The sequence below is a fragment of the Meriones unguiculatus genome, chromosome 6 (assembly GCF_030254825.1).
Source record: "Meriones unguiculatus strain TT.TT164.6M chromosome 6, Bangor_MerUng_6.1, whole genome shotgun sequence".
Taxonomy (NCBI): domain Eukaryota; kingdom Metazoa; phylum Chordata; class Mammalia; order Rodentia; family Muridae; genus Meriones; species Meriones unguiculatus.
Window position 1 is genome coordinate 122,648,804 of NC_083354.1, and position 18,210 is coordinate 122,667,013.

General features: G+C 40.1%; 1 protein-coding gene across 1 annotated transcript in view; it reads left to right on the forward strand.

Moving 5' to 3' along the window:
• Nucleotides 1-18,210, forward strand: part of Rab2a (RAB2A, member RAS oncogene family) — a 63,947-nt gene that overhangs the window by 10,038 nt on the left and 35,699 nt on the right. Inside the window, exons 2-3 of the mRNA XM_021645022.2 lie at nt 8,374-8,445; nt 15,456-15,523. Of these exons, the coding sequence (XP_021500697.1) occupies nt 8,374-8,445; nt 15,456-15,523 (140 nt within the window). The remainder of the gene's footprint in view (nt 1-8,373; nt 8,446-15,455; nt 15,524-18,210) is intronic.

Here is an 18,210-nt window from a genome sequence, read left to right on the forward strand (position 1 = left end):
AACTTTTTTTTAACTTTTAGTAATTACACTTTATTCACTTTGTATCCCCTCATAAACCCCTCCCTCCTCCCCTCCTAATCCCACCTTCCCTTCCCCTTCTTCACGAATGCCCCTCCCCAAGTCCACTGAGAGGGGAGGTCCCCCTCTCCTTCTTTCTGATCTTAGTCTATCAGATCTCATCAGGAGTGGCTGCATTGTCATCTTCTGTGGCCTGGTAAGGCTGCTCCCCCCTCAGGGGGAGGTGATCAAAGAGCAGGCCAATCAGTTCATGTCAGAGGCAGTCCCTCTTCCCATTACTATGGAACCCACTTGGACACTGAACTGCCATGGACTACATCTGTGCAGGGGTTCTAGGTTATCTCCATGCATGGTACTTGGTTGGAGTATGAGTCTCTGGAAAGACCCCTGTGTTCAGATTTTTTCATTGTTGCTCTCCTTGTGGAGTTCCTGTCCTCTCCAGATCTTACTATTTACCTCTTCTTTCATAAGATTCCATGCACTCTGCCCAACAGTTGTCCATAAGTCTCAGCATCTGCTTTGATAGTCTGCAGGGCAGAGCCTTTCAGAGGTCCTCTGTGGTAGGTTCCTAACTTGTTTCCTGTTTTCTTCTGCTTCTGATATCCATCCTCTTTGCCTTTCAGGATGGGGATTGAGCATTTTTGTACTAAAACTTTTACAAATTCTTTTTTATCTCACATATCTTTATGAGCCACTCAAGATTGGAAAGACGATCAGAGAAAGATATTGTAGTTTTTACTAGTCTTCTGGACGAGTGATAGGGCAGTAGTCACCCTCCACCTGGACTTACTCTGTGCTTACTTTTCTGATGTTGCATGTGCTGGCTACTTTTATATGAACTTCACACAAGCTAGAGTCATTTGGGAAGCACAGTTCTCAATTGAAAAAAAAGTCTCCATAAGATTGGTTTACAGGGAAGTTTATAGTGCATTTTCTTAGTGATTGTTGTGGGAAAGCCCAGCCCATTGTTTGGTGCCACTGTTAGGCTGGTGGCCCTGGGTACTAAGAAAGCAGACAGCAGGCCATGAAGGAGCAAACCCTCTTAGTCAGCAGCACTCCTCCATAACCTCTGCATCGGTTCCTGCCTTTAGGTTCCTGCCTTGAGTTCCTACCCTTCCCTGGATGATGATGACTACTATCTAGAACATAAAATAAACCCTTTCCTCCCAAGGTTCTTCTTGTCCATGTTTTATCAGAGCAATAAGACCGTACGACATTGCATGAAGGATTTCTCTCATTTTTGAACCCTTTTCTGAAGAAGTAGATTTGTATGTAGTTCTGCAGACCTGTTTTGTAAAAATTAATTTGTTGGTAAAGAACTGACTTATCCATTTGAATAAACTATTACTCCTTCAGTTTCAAATAGAGAAGTAAAAGTGTGCATGGCCCTAATCCCTTCTGTTTAAAACTTCAGTTGTTAGAATCAAATAACAAAATGAGTTATCAGTTATAAATTAAAACAAATAATTGTATGTCTGAGGTTTGTATCCTAATTTCATCAATGGAATTACACAGTAATTACAATTACACTTTTTAGGTGTCCTTTGTTAACACCATGTATAAGTCTAACTTAGTTTTGTAAAGATTTCTGTATAGCAAGTCATAATTAGATCTGTTTCTGATTCCCTTAGTCTATTTCTGTTTAATAGAAACTAAGTCTATTTAAACATGAGTTTAGTGAGAAATTTTGATAGTTCACAGAATTTGGAGGAAGGCAGTAGAATCACGTTTCAAAATGGGCATGATCAAAGAAAATAGGACACAACAGATCCGTGGCATCACTACAGCCTGATGGAGAAAATGGTGGGCATGTGTCAGTGGACTTGGTTGGGCTTTTTCACTCTTTTGTAGGCACTGTGGACTGTTCTTGCAGTGGCCCTTGCTATTGTAGCACCCTCTCAAGATTCCAAATTCTGAGCAGCAGTATCTGATTGGCCCAATCTGTCCCTTTCCATCCTAGCTTCCAGGGAGATCAAAGAACACTGGGGTTAAAGATATATGTCACCAAATCCAGGCACTTAACCTTTTGGCTTCAGTGTTGGTATTGTTAGTTTGTCCATTTGTGTCAGAAGCCAGATTTCTGGATCAGCTGCTATTTGCATTTTCATTTTTATAGGTACTGCCAAATGACTTTCATACAGTCTGGTGGTGTTTAATCTGAACTTCCTGCGTGTTCATGTTCTGAAATTCAACAAGCTAACCTTAGCGTTAATTGTTTATGTGGCCTAAATAACTAGTCTTTGTGTTTCTGATATAGCAATTTGGTTTTGTTACTGTTACCCCTTTGGTTCTTATTAGCTTACTCTGTCATAAAATAGTTTATTTTGCTTACAGCTTTTAACTTTGTGATAAACCGTTTCTGTCCTAACATGTTTTTTATGGTTCATGTACAGTAGATTTTATTCCATAGTAATAATAACATAACTTCCTTCCATAACATGGTGAAAAAAAAGTTTTCTTTTTAAGCTACTTAATTTTGCGACAGTTGTCTTCTTGTGTAGTCTAGGCGGACCTTGAGCCCTTAGTGGTCTACCCTGTCTCTTGTGTCTGAAGCTGCAAGAATGCATCACCATGCCCACGTTTGTGTTGTTGCTTTTGCTTTATTTCCCAGCTTTGGAGGTTTTTATTTACTAGGTCTATATTGGCTTCACTTGTTTGTTTGTTTGTTTTCCCATTTTATTTTTATTTTTTGAGATGGGTTTACTGTGTAGCCTGGCAGACTTCAAGCTTGCAATTTTGCTGCCTCAGCCTCCCAGGTACTGGGCTTACAGGTATGTGCCATTATGTGGTCCAGCTGATGTTTCAATTAAGCAAAAGAGAAATGTTCTAGATTCCTCCAGACCAATTCATTTTATCATGAACCATAGCAAAAATAGTGTGGATGAGAATTTCAATAGATGTGAGTTGGATTAGATACTACACAGTTTTTTCCATTGTGGTTGGTAATGGGATGTGGTATGTGCTTGTGTGTAGGTCAGAGGATAATTTTGGCTGTCCTTCCTCAGGAGCTGCTCTTGTTTTTTTGAAAAAGGATCTCTCAGTAGCCGGAACTCATTGATTAGACTAGGCTGGCAGGCCAGGGAGCCAGCCCCAGATATCCCCTGGCTACCTCTCTCGTGCTGGGTTTGAAAGCATGTGCCACCATACTTGGCCTTTTTATGTGTGTGTTAGGGATTGAACTTGGGTTCTCCTGCTTGCATTGCACGTACTTTACTGACTGTGCCACCTCTCCAGCCCCTCCAAGGTTTTCTTTAGACAAGACACACAGTAAGCTGCATTTTACATGTTCCTAAACTGAGCACAGATGCAGTACTCATCCTAACTTTGTGCTGTCAAGTTTAACATTTCATGTTCTGTTCTAGTTCATTTTGTGTTGGTTATGACTCACTAAATTGAGTTCATTAGTAGCTAGTTATACTTAGTATTTAAGAACATTTTTTCTGAGGCTGGAGAGGTGACTCAGTAGTTAGAGCACATGATCACTTCCAGAGGACCCAAGTGTGATTCCCAGCACCTGCATCCAGGTGGCTCACAGCTCCCTGTACTCCAGGAGTATCTGACAACTCTGGCCTCTTCAAGCACCTGCACACATGTACATAGCAAACACATAATTTAAAATCATTTTAAAGTAATTTTTTAAGGTTACTATCTTAGGGTCTTATTGCTGTGAGGAGACATCATGACTTGGTAACTCTTAAAAAGAAACTTAATTGGGGCTAATTTAAAGTTTAGAGGTTTAGTCCATTATCATCATGGTGGGAAAGATGGCAGCGTGCAGGCAGGCATGGTGCTGGAGTTGGAGCTGAGAGTTCTACATATTGATCTGCAGGCAGCAGGAGACTGTGCCACACTGGGTGTAGCTTGAGCATATGAGACCTCAAAGCCCACCCTCCTCTAACAAGGCCACACCTCCTACCAGTGCCATTCTCTATGTGCCAAGCATTCAAACACATGAGTCTATGGGGCCGTTCCTGTTCAGACCACTACAGTTATCCTGGGTGACTCTCTGGTTCCAGTAATGGACACTGTAATTTGAGAAGTAGGGTGTAGTTTGTCCTGGTTTTCTCCATTGGTGGTCATTTTGAAGCAAACGAGTAGGGAAAGTAGAATGCGTCGGGAGGAAGAAAGGAACAGACATAGTGTTATTTTGAAAGTATTTAGTTGCCTTACTTGCTATTAGGTTAACATATAAGTGATTCCCTAAGAAAAGTATTAAATGCTTCCTTTTGTTTCCTGCTTTTTTATTTACTTTGTGTAGATTATGTATGTGTGCCTGAGTGTATGTCTGCACCACATTCATGCCAGGGGACTGTGGAGATCTCAAAAGGTGTTGGCGCCTCTAGTACTGGAGTTACGGTTATGAGCTATGAGCTGCCATGTGGATGCTGGCAACTAAACCTGGGGCCTCTGCAAGAGCAGTACGTGCTCTTAAGCAGTGAACCATCCTTTTAGCTCTATGTTCTGGTTTTTGAGTTAAATTATACGTAGCTTCGTATTTGTAAATCTATTACGCTTAAACTAAGCTTTTCTGCAGTTCCCTATACTTCAAACCCTCCAACTTCACCAGTTGAATTTGGCTTATCTTACTTTAATCGTAACAATTCTATTAGTCAAGAGTTACCCTGGCTGACAGGAATTACCTGTCAGGAATTTGAACAAAGTGGGGGCAAAATCAAGAATTCCTAACTGTAATGAAATTAGAGTCAAGATGGGGGAAGTCTGGCTAAGGGTTAGAGAAAAATATCTAAGGAACATGGTGAAAGGACTAAGGATGGCTCCATTGGTAGAGTAATTGCCTCGAATGCACAAAGCCTTGGCTTTAATCCCCAGCACCACAGAAAAACTGACTGGGCATGGTGTCTACGTACCTGTAATCTCAGCACATAGGAGACAGAGGCAGGAGATGTTTAAGGTCATTCTCATCAACATAGCAAATTTGAGACCAGCCTGGGTTATGTTTGACTCAGCCCCTATATAGAAAGAAATAAAAGCTAGGAAAAAAAATTGAGGGAAGGACCTCTGCCTTTGAAGCTAGGCAGAGCATGAAGGAACAGGTCTGACACCTAGTTATCATTGGAGGACTCAGGACTGCCCATAGCAGTTTCCCGAGGGGCTTAGTTGGGCTGAAAGGCTGCAGCTTGTGTGATGTAAGAGCTCCAGAGGCAGCTGAGGCAGTACTGGGGAAGCCGGCCACAGAGAGGCGCCAACTGCTGTTGATCCCTGGAAGCTAGGTTGTGCTCTGCTGGAGATAGGCCACTCACTCGCAGAAAATTGTCAGTTGACTGCCATACTACTGTACTGTGAGATGACTGTTTTAAAGGAAAAGCACATGTAATTCAGTACAGGTCATGCCAGACATCAAATTCTTATGTAACATGGTCATACTTTATTGCCTAGAATATTTTCCTGTCTGAAAAATGTCCCGTTTAAAAAAAATTGAAAAAGTAATAGTTTTTCTTGAACTGTAGACTCTGTACACTAGATTTGTCATAGGAAAATGAGTGGTCTCCATGTTCTCTTCTGCAAATGCAGCATTAACTCAGAATTCACTGAGCATCTGCTTTCTGAGTCTGTTGACTACTAAAGTAATTTTCAGATGCCTGAAGAGTAAATGTTAGTGCACCTGAGGAAGACAGCTAGAAATGCATGCAGATAGTGAAGGTGCAGCAAGTGGGCTAAGCGCTAGGTGAAGCAGCCTGAGTGGTTCAAATGGCAGGCTGTCCTTTGCCACTAGAGAAGGGAAAGGCCCCAGCGTGCTGCCGCTTTCTGTCTGCTTGCATCTTAGTGGAAGGCGTTAAGGCAGCACTCTGATCACCATACCGTGAACAAACAGGGCTGAAGACCTGAAGCAGCCTTTCCTGCCAGTGCCACCTGTGGTTCATGTGTAGTGCAATACATAATCAGCCACCTGGTGGGCTGCTGGATACGTTGAAATGCAGGTCACCGAATGCTTAAAACATAAGAATAAACATTACTTTGAAGAAGTAAGTAGTTCCCGCTCTACAGGGTTAGAATCAACAGAGCTAGGGATTGGAACTTAATTCAGTGGTAGATCACTTGTCTGGCAAGCACAAGGCCCTAGCTTTAGTCCTCAAAGGGGGATGGGGCTGAGGGAGACTCAGCAGTCAGCTGTAGTACGGTCTCTGAGAAACTGGTAAAGCCTGTCTTCTGAAACATCAGCCTAGCAGGGCATCAGACATTAAAATAACCCTGCCCTTCCTCCTTACTCCCTGGTGCAGTTGTATGTAGGGTATTACTAATAAGAATTAGATAACACCTTATTTGAGTAAGGTATAATATAATAAACATGAAAAGGTATTACAGGAAGTGAAAAGGATTTTTTAATCTAAAGGATGGATAGGGTTTTCAAATAAAAGTTATGTATTTACTAGTACAAACGTATAAAAGGTCTGGAAATTGGCTGTTTCATCTCCATATGTATGGCATCATACAGGAAGAGTACAGAGGTTAAAATATAGAAGTAGCTCTGGAAGTCTGTGCTCACACGGCAGAGTCTTCAGTGAGTACAGCAGGGAACAGGAAGATTTTCTTTGCAGTGGAGAAACCTGACACATTGCTTCAGCCAAGATGAACAGTTACGGTTTTGATTAAAAATAGAAATCTTCTCTGTGGCCTTCCTCTCAAACACTCATAACCCAAACCTAATCATGACGCAACTCAAATTCCAACAGGGAATGCACTACAGAGCACCTGAGCAGTATCCCCAAAACCGTCAGCCCAATCAAGAGCAAGGATTTCTTAGGAATCATTCCCTTATTTCTTGCAAAGGAAAGGGCTCCTTGCCCAAAAATCTTTTGAGGACTAAGTAGATAAATCTTCAAGCCTTAAGATAGACCTTCAGATTTTCTGGGGTGGATTTTTAATGTGCCTTGATGCTAAGTGTTTGCTACAGGCATGGGCTTTAAGTACTCCATTCTCAAAGTATTATGTCCTACAGAGGGAACAATCAGTGACTTGTGCTCTGAGTTTAAAAAAAAAAATAATATAAAAGGCTGAGGTAGGAGGATTGAGTTCAAGGGCAGAGGACAGGTGAAAAAGAAGAGAATAGAATTGAGGTTACAGCAGTTACATGTGTCGTTTGTATTAAATAGAGAGAGGTAATGATACCTAACTCAGGCCTTAAAGCGTAGCATTATCAGCTTGGTAAGGTGCCACAAAGCCTGCTAACCTGAGTTTGATCTCTGAGACCCTCATGGTGGAAGCAGAAAACTGACTTTGGTAAGTTGCACAGGCACCGTGGCACACACTTTTACTTATACACATACACACCACAGGCGCTTTGAAAGAAGAAAAGATGACTACATTTCAGATCTTGTCCCCAAGGAACTTTGTTTATGAAGGAGATGAAAACGGACATTTAAATAACTGATAGTGGAAATTAAAGTTAGTAATAACTGCCTTTTCAGAAATAAAAGTAAGTCCACCAAAGATTACATCCAGCTAATGAAAGAAAGGTCTTCATGAATGGAGGTGATCAGCTCCACAGAGCTCTGGGCCAGGTGGGAGTTTTCTGTTTGCTGAGGAAAGCAGTGTCTTTGCTTTATAAACACTCTCAAAGTACTACTGCTCCAGACTTTCTCAAAAAAAGCTAAGGTTGAGGTTTAGCTTACTAATTGCTTCATGTGGCATCTCTGAGTCTGCAGAGCAAGATTAATTTATCCTTTCTTAAGAAACATAGGTGTGTTTTGAATGTGAAAGTCTTGAAGATTTGTCCATTACAGAAAAGAATTTAGTACAAAGAGAAGCCTAAACATGGAGATAAAAAAAGCCTCTCGCTCTCAGGACCTACAGAAAAGGCTATGCCCTTCCTGTGAAGAACAGGGACCTGCCCTAAGATGGGAGGGACTCAGGAAGCACAGATGTTTAGAGGCAGCTTGGCATAAACAAGTGAAAGTTTGGTAAAAAAATCTGTCCGCTTTAGACTTTTTAATTAAATAAGATAGTAAATGAATTCTGAAGTCACTCTGTGTTCTAGGTGCTTTGTATATCAACTGACTTAATTCTCCCAACTCTTAGATACATGCATTCTTATCCTCAATTTGTAAATGATACAGAAGACACATGTCTTATCCAACTTTCCTGGGTGTGCTGTGGTGGGGACTGCTAAGACCTAGTTGCTATTCTAGGAATTTAGCTGCCTTGCCTCCTCTGCATGAAAAGCTAATGAATAAAAAAGGGCAAAAGGGTTATTCTGAAAAGTTGAGAACTGCAAATAATGGCTGACTATTCACAGCAGCAAAAACCCTTGCTGCTACTTATACTTGCTTTTGTAAGGTCAGTCTTAATGTCTATGCTTATTTTTTTCCTCTCATTATTTATTTTTTTAATTTCCAGGTGTTGGTAAATCATGCTTATTGCTACAGTTTACAGACAAGAGGTTTCAGCCGGTGCATGACCTCACAATTGGTAAGTTTTCTAAAAGAAAATATTAAAAGTTTTAAAATGCTTATGTGTAATATACTAGTGGGTCTGTTGTACAAGCAGTGAAACTAGATTTGTTGTGCAGAATTTAGTCTCCATTACTTTTTAGAAATCCATATAGTAATGAATATTGACTAACTTTTCATACAGGGTTAGATTTCAATTATAATTATGAATAATTATATAATTAAGTAAAAATGAATCATACTATTAAGACACAAAACTGCACCGTTGTAAGAGCTTACAGAAATTAAGTCAAGTCTGTTAATAACTGGGCAGACTCCTTCACCACTCCACATTTCACTCTCTATCTGTATGTTAGAGATAATAGTACCCACTCCACAAAGTTACTGTGAGCAGCAAATGAACTGAAAGTGTAAAGCACTGAACAGTGGCCTGCAGTATGGCAAATACTGCATGCTTGCCTGTAATTATTAACCAGGGCCTTCGGCTGATTATGAAGTGCATATGAGATAGGCACTAGTAACAAATAGTCACTCAGTGTTACTCTTATTTTACATAGTGTTACTGCTAGTTTTTATCATTATATAAAGCTGCAAATTTTTTTAAATGAAATACTTTTTTTTTAAGAGTTATTTTATTTATTTATGGCATATACAGTGTTCTGCCTGCATGCCGGCAGAAAGTACAAAATCTCATATAGACGGTTATATGGGTGCTGGGAATTGAACTCAGGACCTCTGGAAGAGCAGCCAGTACTCTTAACCTCTGAGCCATCACTCCAGCCCCAAAGCTGCAAATTTAAAGTGATGAAAACCTAAACATTTTAGATAGTCATAATTTGTTTGAAAGTTATATTGATGGCCAGGCATGGTGGCATGATCCTGTAAACCCAGTACTTGGGAAGCAGAGACGGGAGGGTCACCACAAGTTCAGAGCTAGCATCGTCCTCATAGTGAGTCCCAGGCCAGCCAGGGCTATGTAGCAAGATGTCACTTTAAAAAAAATAATTTGTCTAGATGGATGGGTGGGTGGGTGGGTGGACAGATGGACAGAGGCAGGCAGGCCGACAGATGGGCAGAGAGTTTAGAGCAGTGGTTCTCAGCCTGTGGGTCACAACCACTTTGGAGCTTGACTGACCTTTTCATGGGGGTTGCACATTAGATATCCTGCATATGAGATATTTACAATTCATAACAGCAGCAAAATTACAGTTAGGAAATAGCAACATAATAATTTTATTGTTGGGGTCACCACAACATGAGGAACTGTATTAAAGGGTCACAACATGAGGAATGTTGAAAGCAACTGATTTAGAGAGGGGGGGATCTCCTGATTGGTAAGGAATCTAGGTGTATGATTCTTTTATGCTGCAACCTGCTAACAACTGGGATTAAGTTAAAAATGGAAAAAAGGAGTAATTAGAAGTCTCCGTTCTCTTGCTTAGTACTATTATCTCACTGGTTGCTTATTTCTGTTTGGGAGTTGTGCTTATTTTGTTACTGTTTGTTTAAAACAGATCTCAAAATGTAGTTCAGACAGGCCTTGAATTTGCAACACTTCTGCCTTCCCCTTCTGAATTCTGGGGTTACAGTTGTGTTCTACCACACTCAGCCTCTTAATTCTGTTGATTGTATTATTTTACTGATTACAACTTTCATTAACAGTAAGTACAGGAGGATCTAGAAGTTCAAGGCCAAACAACCTACGTAGTGAGTTTGAGATTATTCTAGGCAACAAAGCCCTATTTCAAAAGTCCGAAACCAGAGAAGTGTTGAGGGATGAGCTAACCAAAAACTGTTATGTGAAAAACTATTTTAGAAACCCACTACTTTGTAAAGTGGTTGTTTTCTTGTTTTTGTTTGATTATTTGTTCATTTGTTTGTTGGAGTTGTCTTACATGGGTAGACAGGGCTACACAGAGAAACCATGTCTCAGAAAACGTGGAGAGAACATGCATCCAAAAGGGGATGTGTTTGCGCAGTGGGAAAAGAGAATTGGGGGTTCATATGGTCAAGATCCATTGTTTATATGTATGGACTCAGTAAGTAAAAGATACTTTTTAAAAAGATGTGTTATGTGTTAGCTGCTTTTCCTGGTGCTGTGATAAAACATTGTGACCAAGGCAACTTAATAAAGAAAGCATTTGATTGGGCTTATGTTCCAAAGGATTAGAGTCACTGATGGAGTGAAGGCATGATAGCAACAGCAGCTGAGTGCTTGAGTGCTCCTTTCTTGAACCACAAGCAGGAGGCACTGGGAAATGGCACAAGCCTTTGAAACCTCGAAGTTCACGCCTAGTGACACACCTCTAACAAAGCCATGCTTCCTAATTTTTCTCTGTTATTCCAACTAAGGACTATGAATACTTAGTGTATTCAGATATGAGCCTATGAAGGCCATTCAGACCATCACAACAGAAAAACTTTATATCAATAGAAATATCCATAACCTACTTGTTTTGATAAGTTCAAGTCTATATAGTGATGACTGGTAAAATTGGTAATGCTGTTTGTTTAGTTCCATGACTTCTTTTTATTTTTTTCTTTTAAAAGTTCATTTCTTTTCTTTGCTCAATGGATTTGAAACCTTGGTAGTTACTTGTAGGAAAGAGTATGTCCTAAAATGGCTAAGTAAATAGTCATTTTTAATGTAAAGTGTTTCTAAAAACTGTTCTTCCTTTTCATTGACTTGTGAAAAGTTGCTGCAGTCACCCAGTAGAGTAAATGGACCTGAACCTGTCAGAAAATATACTGTCCTTGTAAAGAGAGACTAAAGGTGTTAGAAATTCATACAGCTGACAGCTGATGGCAGACACTGGGAAATCAGAGGCAAAAAGAAAAGAGAAGTCAGGGATCTTTCTTATTTCATTCTTTCCCTCGATTCATTATGTTCTCCATTGCTTCAGCTCCTGTCCCTGGCCTGGCAAGCCTTTGCTAGTATGGCTTCTGAGCTCTAACCCAGTCTCTCTCCCCGTGTCTTCCTGGTTAAGAAACAGCAGCAGTTTCCTGTTGTGGCTCATATCTTCTTTGAGTCTCTTGCCTCTTCCTACATTGTAACCAATTCTCTTTACCAGGCACTTAAATATTTAAGTGGAATTGCTGCTTTTCTGACCAATACCCTGGCTGGTATACCTTCCTTCTTTACGTCTTAACTCATGATCACAATTTTTTTTTAATTTGTTTTTATTTCTTTAAAAGTTTCATATGTATGTGTGTAAATGTGTGTATGTATGTGTGTGTATATATATAATGAATTTTAGCCCATGTTGCTCATATCCTGTTTATTGCTTCTTTTATTGAAACCCTTCTCAGCAAGCCCCACTCAAACTTTTGTATCTTTTAATGTGTAGCCCGCTGAGCTTAAATAAGGCTGCCTGCTTAAGCATAGGTGGGAAGTTAGTTACTGGAGCAGGAACAACTTATTAGTGGTTAAACAGAAGAAAGTGACACCCCTGCCTCAAGCCACCACTAACTGTCCTTCAGGGAGGGGTGGGGCCTCCTGAGCCCCTCCTTCCGTGATGAAATTTGATGAGATGTACACAGCTGCAGTTAAGTTCATGAGTCTCTCAGCTGTTTTGTGTCCAGAAGGTACTCTTTAGCACTCTGTTGCAAGGCAGTCTTCTCCAGACCCTTTCCACAATGTTTCCTGAGGGTTGGAGGTAGATATGATATAGATATCTTGCTTAATGTCAGGTACTCCATAGTCATTTATTCTCCATACTTTGGGTAGTTGTGAGTCTCTGTATTAACCCTGTGCACTGCAAAAAGAAGCTTCTCTGTTAAAGACTGGCTGAAAGAAAGATGCACTGTTCTATAGGTATAAATGTAAGTATTTAGAAGGCAGTTTCCTACTATGTCCATTTAGTAAAATAATAATAGTAGATTCTCCTTTACGACCTATGGCCTCCTTCGTTGTATGTTCTTGGCCACATTTACGGTCCAGGGCATATATTTTCTCCTATGGAGTGGGCTTTAAATCCAGTCAAAAAGCAGTTGTTTATTCACATGATATTCATGAGATTATTGCACCAATGGGCGTATCTTACCAGGCCAGTCGATTTTTGTAATTCACAGTAATCACACCTAGGTCAGATTTTGATAACTTCTCTTGCATAGCCTTCATAGCGCTATGAAAGTCAGCCAGTGGAAAGGAAGCTTCCAGGTAGGTCAATTCCAGCTAGATTAATTTATATCATTTGACCAAAGTATCTGGTGCCTTGAGCAATAAGATCTCACTGTGTAAGTTTTGGTGGGCAGCCTAGAGCAATGGAAGTAGTTTGTATTGTTTTAGGAACTCTGGTACCTCTCTCACGAAAAACTAGGGAAGTAGAGTTGTTTGCACTAGAGTTTTTTTCATATTTCATCCCAAGTATCAAAATCCACCTAACGGTTAAGCAGAATGAGACTTTGTTGTTTTAAGTACTTCTTTGTGTCCCACAGAAAACTGTGGGAGGGTGAAGCTGGATCTAGCTAGAAGAGGAACATAAGCTTTTAAGAAGATAGGAACTTCTGCCTCTGGACCACACATTTCCAGTGGGGTTTCCTCCCCACCCCTACCTCCCCTGACAAGATAGTTACTATAAACCAAAAAATTAAAGGTTTTTGTAAATGTAAATCCAAGTTCTTTGGGAAATAAAGTTCACTGCTTCAATTTGGTACAGACCCATTTATTAACTGGAAGCTACTGATCAGACTGTAGGCCCAGGGTAAGCTTGCTTATCTTACCAATTCTGCCCTGGTTGTGGGGATTTAGATGCGTACGCACATAACTATCATCATAATTTCCTAGCCCTTAAATGTTAGCTAGTTGTCCTAATTACTTTTCTGTTGCTGTGAAGAGACACCATGACTGGAGCAACTTATAAAATATTTAGCTGGACTTACCTTTAATCCTAGCACTTGGGAGGCAGGGAGAGGCAGACCTTGAGAAAGGTTCAAGGCCAGCCTGGTCTACAGAGTGAGTTCCAAGAGAGCCAGAGCTACATAGTGAGACCCTTGAAGACAGACAAAACAACAAAAGAAAGAATGTTTTAATTGGGAGCTTGTTTCCAGTTTCAGAGGGTGAGTCCTTGACCATCATGGTAGGGAGCATGGCGGCATACCGACATACCGACAGGCATGGCATTGGATCAGTAGCTAAGAGAGGCCAGACCTGCAGTGGCTTTTGAAACCTCAAAGCCCATCATTCCAGTGAGACCACCTCCAACATAATTCTACAACTAACAACCAAGCATTCAAATATAGGAGCCTAAGGGGGGCATTCTCATTCAAACCACAATACTAGCTCTCTCTCCCTCTCCTTTAATCCCCATTCTCCTTCCCCCAACTTTCCTATTTCCCTCCCTTCTTCTGTGGTAGTGGTGGTGTTTTGTTGAGACAAAGTCCCAATATGGTCTTAGATTCAAGACTGAGGATGCTGAGGATGGCCTTGAACTCCTGGTCCTCTTGTCTCCACTTCCTAAGTGGAGAATTACAGGTTTGCGCCACTCTACCCAGTTTTCCACTTACTGTGTCTTGAAGTCTGTCGTTAACCCCTCCACCACTGTGCATATTAAGCTGTACATAGTTGTTGAATTGGCGTCTGTCACATCCAAATGGCTTCCATATCAGTGTGGTAAAGATACCTTTTCTTTTCACCCTGTCAGCTTACAGTTTTCCAATTTTGTCAATGAAAACAACAAAAGTGGTTATTATCTTGTCAATTTAAAAAAAATTTTTGAAATACTAGTATATTTTGTAGGCCTATGAAATGTTTGTGATTGAGGGCTCTTGCTGCCAAGCCTAGAAACTTGAGTTTGAACCCAAGGACCCATATGGTGAGAGGAGAGACGTATTCTCTGGAAGTTGTCTCTGGTCCTCTCCATGCACCCTGAGAAATCCACACATCCACAGACAACATACATGCACATACATAGATAATTTTTTAATTGGCTTATTTATTGACTTCTTTCAATGACTTTTGTGCCATTAGGTGGTGGTTTTATTTGTGTCTCTAGCCAGAACAGATATGAAAAAGCACATATGCTAATGAATATACATTTGTATAGATGAGCAGATGTGTAAACATTATGTTTTCTGTGGCATAATTTTACAGTTTTGCATTTTTCATTCTAGTACCTCATGACTCTTCAGAGTGCTAATATTTCTGAACCTGAAAATCATGAACATCAGCATTAGTTTCTACGTATTGACTGTATACATCCCCAAAATAAATAAGTATTAAAACATAGAGTGAAAACCATATCAGGCTGAATATTGTGGGAGTCAAATTACCTGTCTCACCTCCTGATCACAGCTAAAAGGATTGTAAGGTGCTAAAGTGGATATACTTTCTTGTTTTTGCTTTGCTTTTTTGGAAGAGGGTCTCATCTAACCCAGACTGGTTCCAGACTCACTGTGTGGCTGATAATGGCCTTGAACTCCTGATTGTCCAGCCTCAGTGTTGAGATTTCAAGTATGTGCTACAATGCCTAACTGTAATTGTGATTGATTGATTGATTGATTGATTGATTGATTTTTGGAGACAAGGTCTCACTATATAGTTTTGGCTATCCTAGAACACTCTTTATAGGCCAAGCTAGCCTTGAACTTGAAAAAATACACCTGCGTCTGTCACCCATGGAGGATTAAAGGCATGTGCCACTATGGCTGGACCTCTGTGGGTTTTTTAGTTGTTTGTTTGTTTGTTTGTTTTTGTTTTTTTGTTTGTTTGTTTTTAACATGGAGTTTTGCTGTGTAGTCTGGATAGCCTCAAACTCAGAATAGTCCTTCCTGCTTCCCAAGTGCCGAAATTACAGACCTGGAAATAGAGTAGTAAAATGCGCTGTAGGGTCTGGATTACCTAGAGTCTAGATGATGATTTGGTTTAAGTGAGAGACAGCTTCAGAGTACCTCTGACTTAGCATATGTATGTTCCAAGGTTAACACATATGTTGATCACATATCTCCAAAACAAACATTTTGTGTTTTCATAGTCAAGTGTGAAGTATTTCACTGAGTTCCTTTAACAAATTATTTTTCTGTTCTATTCAGGTGTAGAGTTTGGTGCTCGAATGATAACAATTGATGGGAAACAGATAAAACTCCAGATCTGGGATACAGTAAGTGTAACATTTATCAAAATGCCTTGAATGCTTGCTAGACACCAAATTCGTATAGCCCTGAAATGAAATGAAATGAAATGAAATGAAATGAAATGAAATGAAATGGACTAGAAAAGATTTTTCTAATTATTTAGTGATGTCAACAGGTAGATGCGCATGCAGGAACTAAGTATTGGTAGAGAACCTGGGTGAATCCTTAGGCTTTGTGGTCTGAATAGGAGCTGTATAGATGTATAATATTTAAGTGTTTATTTATTTTTATGCATCTGTGAATGCATGAGTAGATATGTGTGAATTTTCATATGTACGCCACATACATGCAGGGGCCCATGAAGGCCAGAACAGGGCATCAGATGCCCTAGAATTAGAGTTACAGAGGGTTGTGAACTGCCATGTGGGTGCTAGGAACCAAACCCAGATCATCTGTAAGAACAGCAACTGTTTTCAACCATAGAGCTATCTCTCCAGCCCCTAGAAATTGTATTTTGAAGAAAAATTATCACCAAGTCTAGATTAAAAAAAAAAAAAAAAGGAAATGTGATGTAAAATAAAAATATTACTGTTATGTAGTTATTGATCCTACTGGAAACCTTCTAACTTAATATTGTATTTCTTTTACCGTCCTCATTTCATGAACAAATACTACATGTACTCTATATGGTTTTAAATGTCATTTTCTAATATGAACTCAGAATAAGAAGATAATTTGAAGCTGCAAACACTACTCCACTGACTGCCCAGCTTTGTGACCCCTCTTGTAGTATACTCAGTAACCTATTTTTCCTTTTTAAAAGTTATTTATTTTTATTTTATATGCATTGGTGTTTTGTCTTGCATGTATGTCTGTCTGAAGGTGTCAGATCTTACAGTTACAGACAGTTGTGAGCTGCCATATGGGTGTTGGGAATTGAACCTGGATTCTGAAGAAGAGCAGTCAGTGCTCTAACCACTGAGCCATCTCTCCAGCCCCCTATTTTTTCTTTTTAAAAAATTGTTTATGAATGAATATTTTTTAGATATATAAATGTAAAGTTACGGTAGATGCCATAAGGCAGCGATTTTCAAACCCCCTATAAACTTAAAAGAACTTTAGCTTTTATGGATTATCACTATAAATAGTACTATATTAAAAACTAAAATTTATTAGATGTTTATTAGATACCGAGGTTTTTGCTTTTACTTTTGGTGTTGGGGGATCTAACACAAAGCGTTATGCCTTTTAGCAAGTGGCCTAGCACTGAGCTATATCCTCAGTCTCTAAGTCATTTTAAAATAACATTGATAAACTGGTTATTTATGAGGATAAATAATGCAGTACTTATTAAAATGAATTCTATTCCAAAGCAAAAATAATCAACTGTATTTTTGTAGTGAGAAGACTGACGTAATGTTAAGGTTTTTAAAATCTAATGTCTGCTTAGTACAAGATACTGGAGTAGTCTCCTATATCAAGTCCTACATGTATTTAGTTCAAGTATACAAAGTCAGTCCAGTTTCATGCAAGTAGATGAATCACGAGTTGGCATGAGCCTTATGAAACACAGGGAATGTAATCATCATATACCTCTGGTCTCTTTTCCTCTATTCCCTCAGTTTTAGTTTCTCACTTGACAATACAGAAGCTATTGAGAAAGTATTCAAAGAAAGTAGCCAGTCTCAGACTGTATTACCGAGACCCAGCAAGTTGCTGAGAATATTTGCAGGATAATTTCCTGTGTGTGTGTCACAGTTGTCCTTCAGATGATAAACACTAAATCTGTCTGCTCTGTCTTGGCTTCTCCATTGGACTGCATTCTTATGCCTTCTGACCTCTCTTCAATGAAATGCTAGCTTATCACTTTGGGGGGCGGGGTGGAGCATTGTTGAAACAGGATTTCTCTGTAGTCCTGGCTAACTTGGAACTAGTTCTGTAGACCAGGCTGGCCTCGAACTCAGAGATCCACTTGCTTCTGCCTCCTGAGTGCGGGGATTAAAGGCACTGCCTGTCACTTACATATGTCTTAAGGGTTTGGGCTCTGAAGCGTCCTAATCCTGCATCTGATGTATGTACATGTTGGTGCGTGTGTAGGTATTCGGGGATGCCAGAGGTCGGTGCCAGCTGCTTTCTTGATCATGGTCCACCTTGGTTGCTTTGCCTGTTTGTTTCTTTTGTTTTTCCGTGTGTCTCTGTGTGTGTCAGGGTCTGGAGCACATCAGTTGAGTTTCAAGGATCTACTGTATCCACATCCCCCTCTACCTCCAAAGTATTGGGTTTATAAGCTTTTTACATGAGGACTGGGTGTCTGCGCTCAGTCCTCATACTTGTGTGGTAGGCATTGTACTAACTGAGTTGTATTCCTGGCCCAACAGTTTGGATTTAGATTTTCTTGGGCAACATGATTTCAAATCAAAACTGTGGAAAGCCTGGACACTGTGGCACATGTCTGTAATCCTAGCACTTGGGAGAGTGGAAGCAGGAAGGTCAGGAATTGAAGGTCATCGTCGGCTATATGTGGATTAGAGGCCAGTGTGGACTGCATTAGGCTTTGTCTCAGAGAAACAAACAGGAAAAAGGCAGGGGGCACTACATGGAAAGGCTTGAAAGTGTGCATCTCATAGATCAAGCCTAAGAATCCGGGTTCCACCCTAGCATCTTAAAAGAAGCAAGGCAGGAAGGAAATAAAAGCAGTATATACAAAATCTTT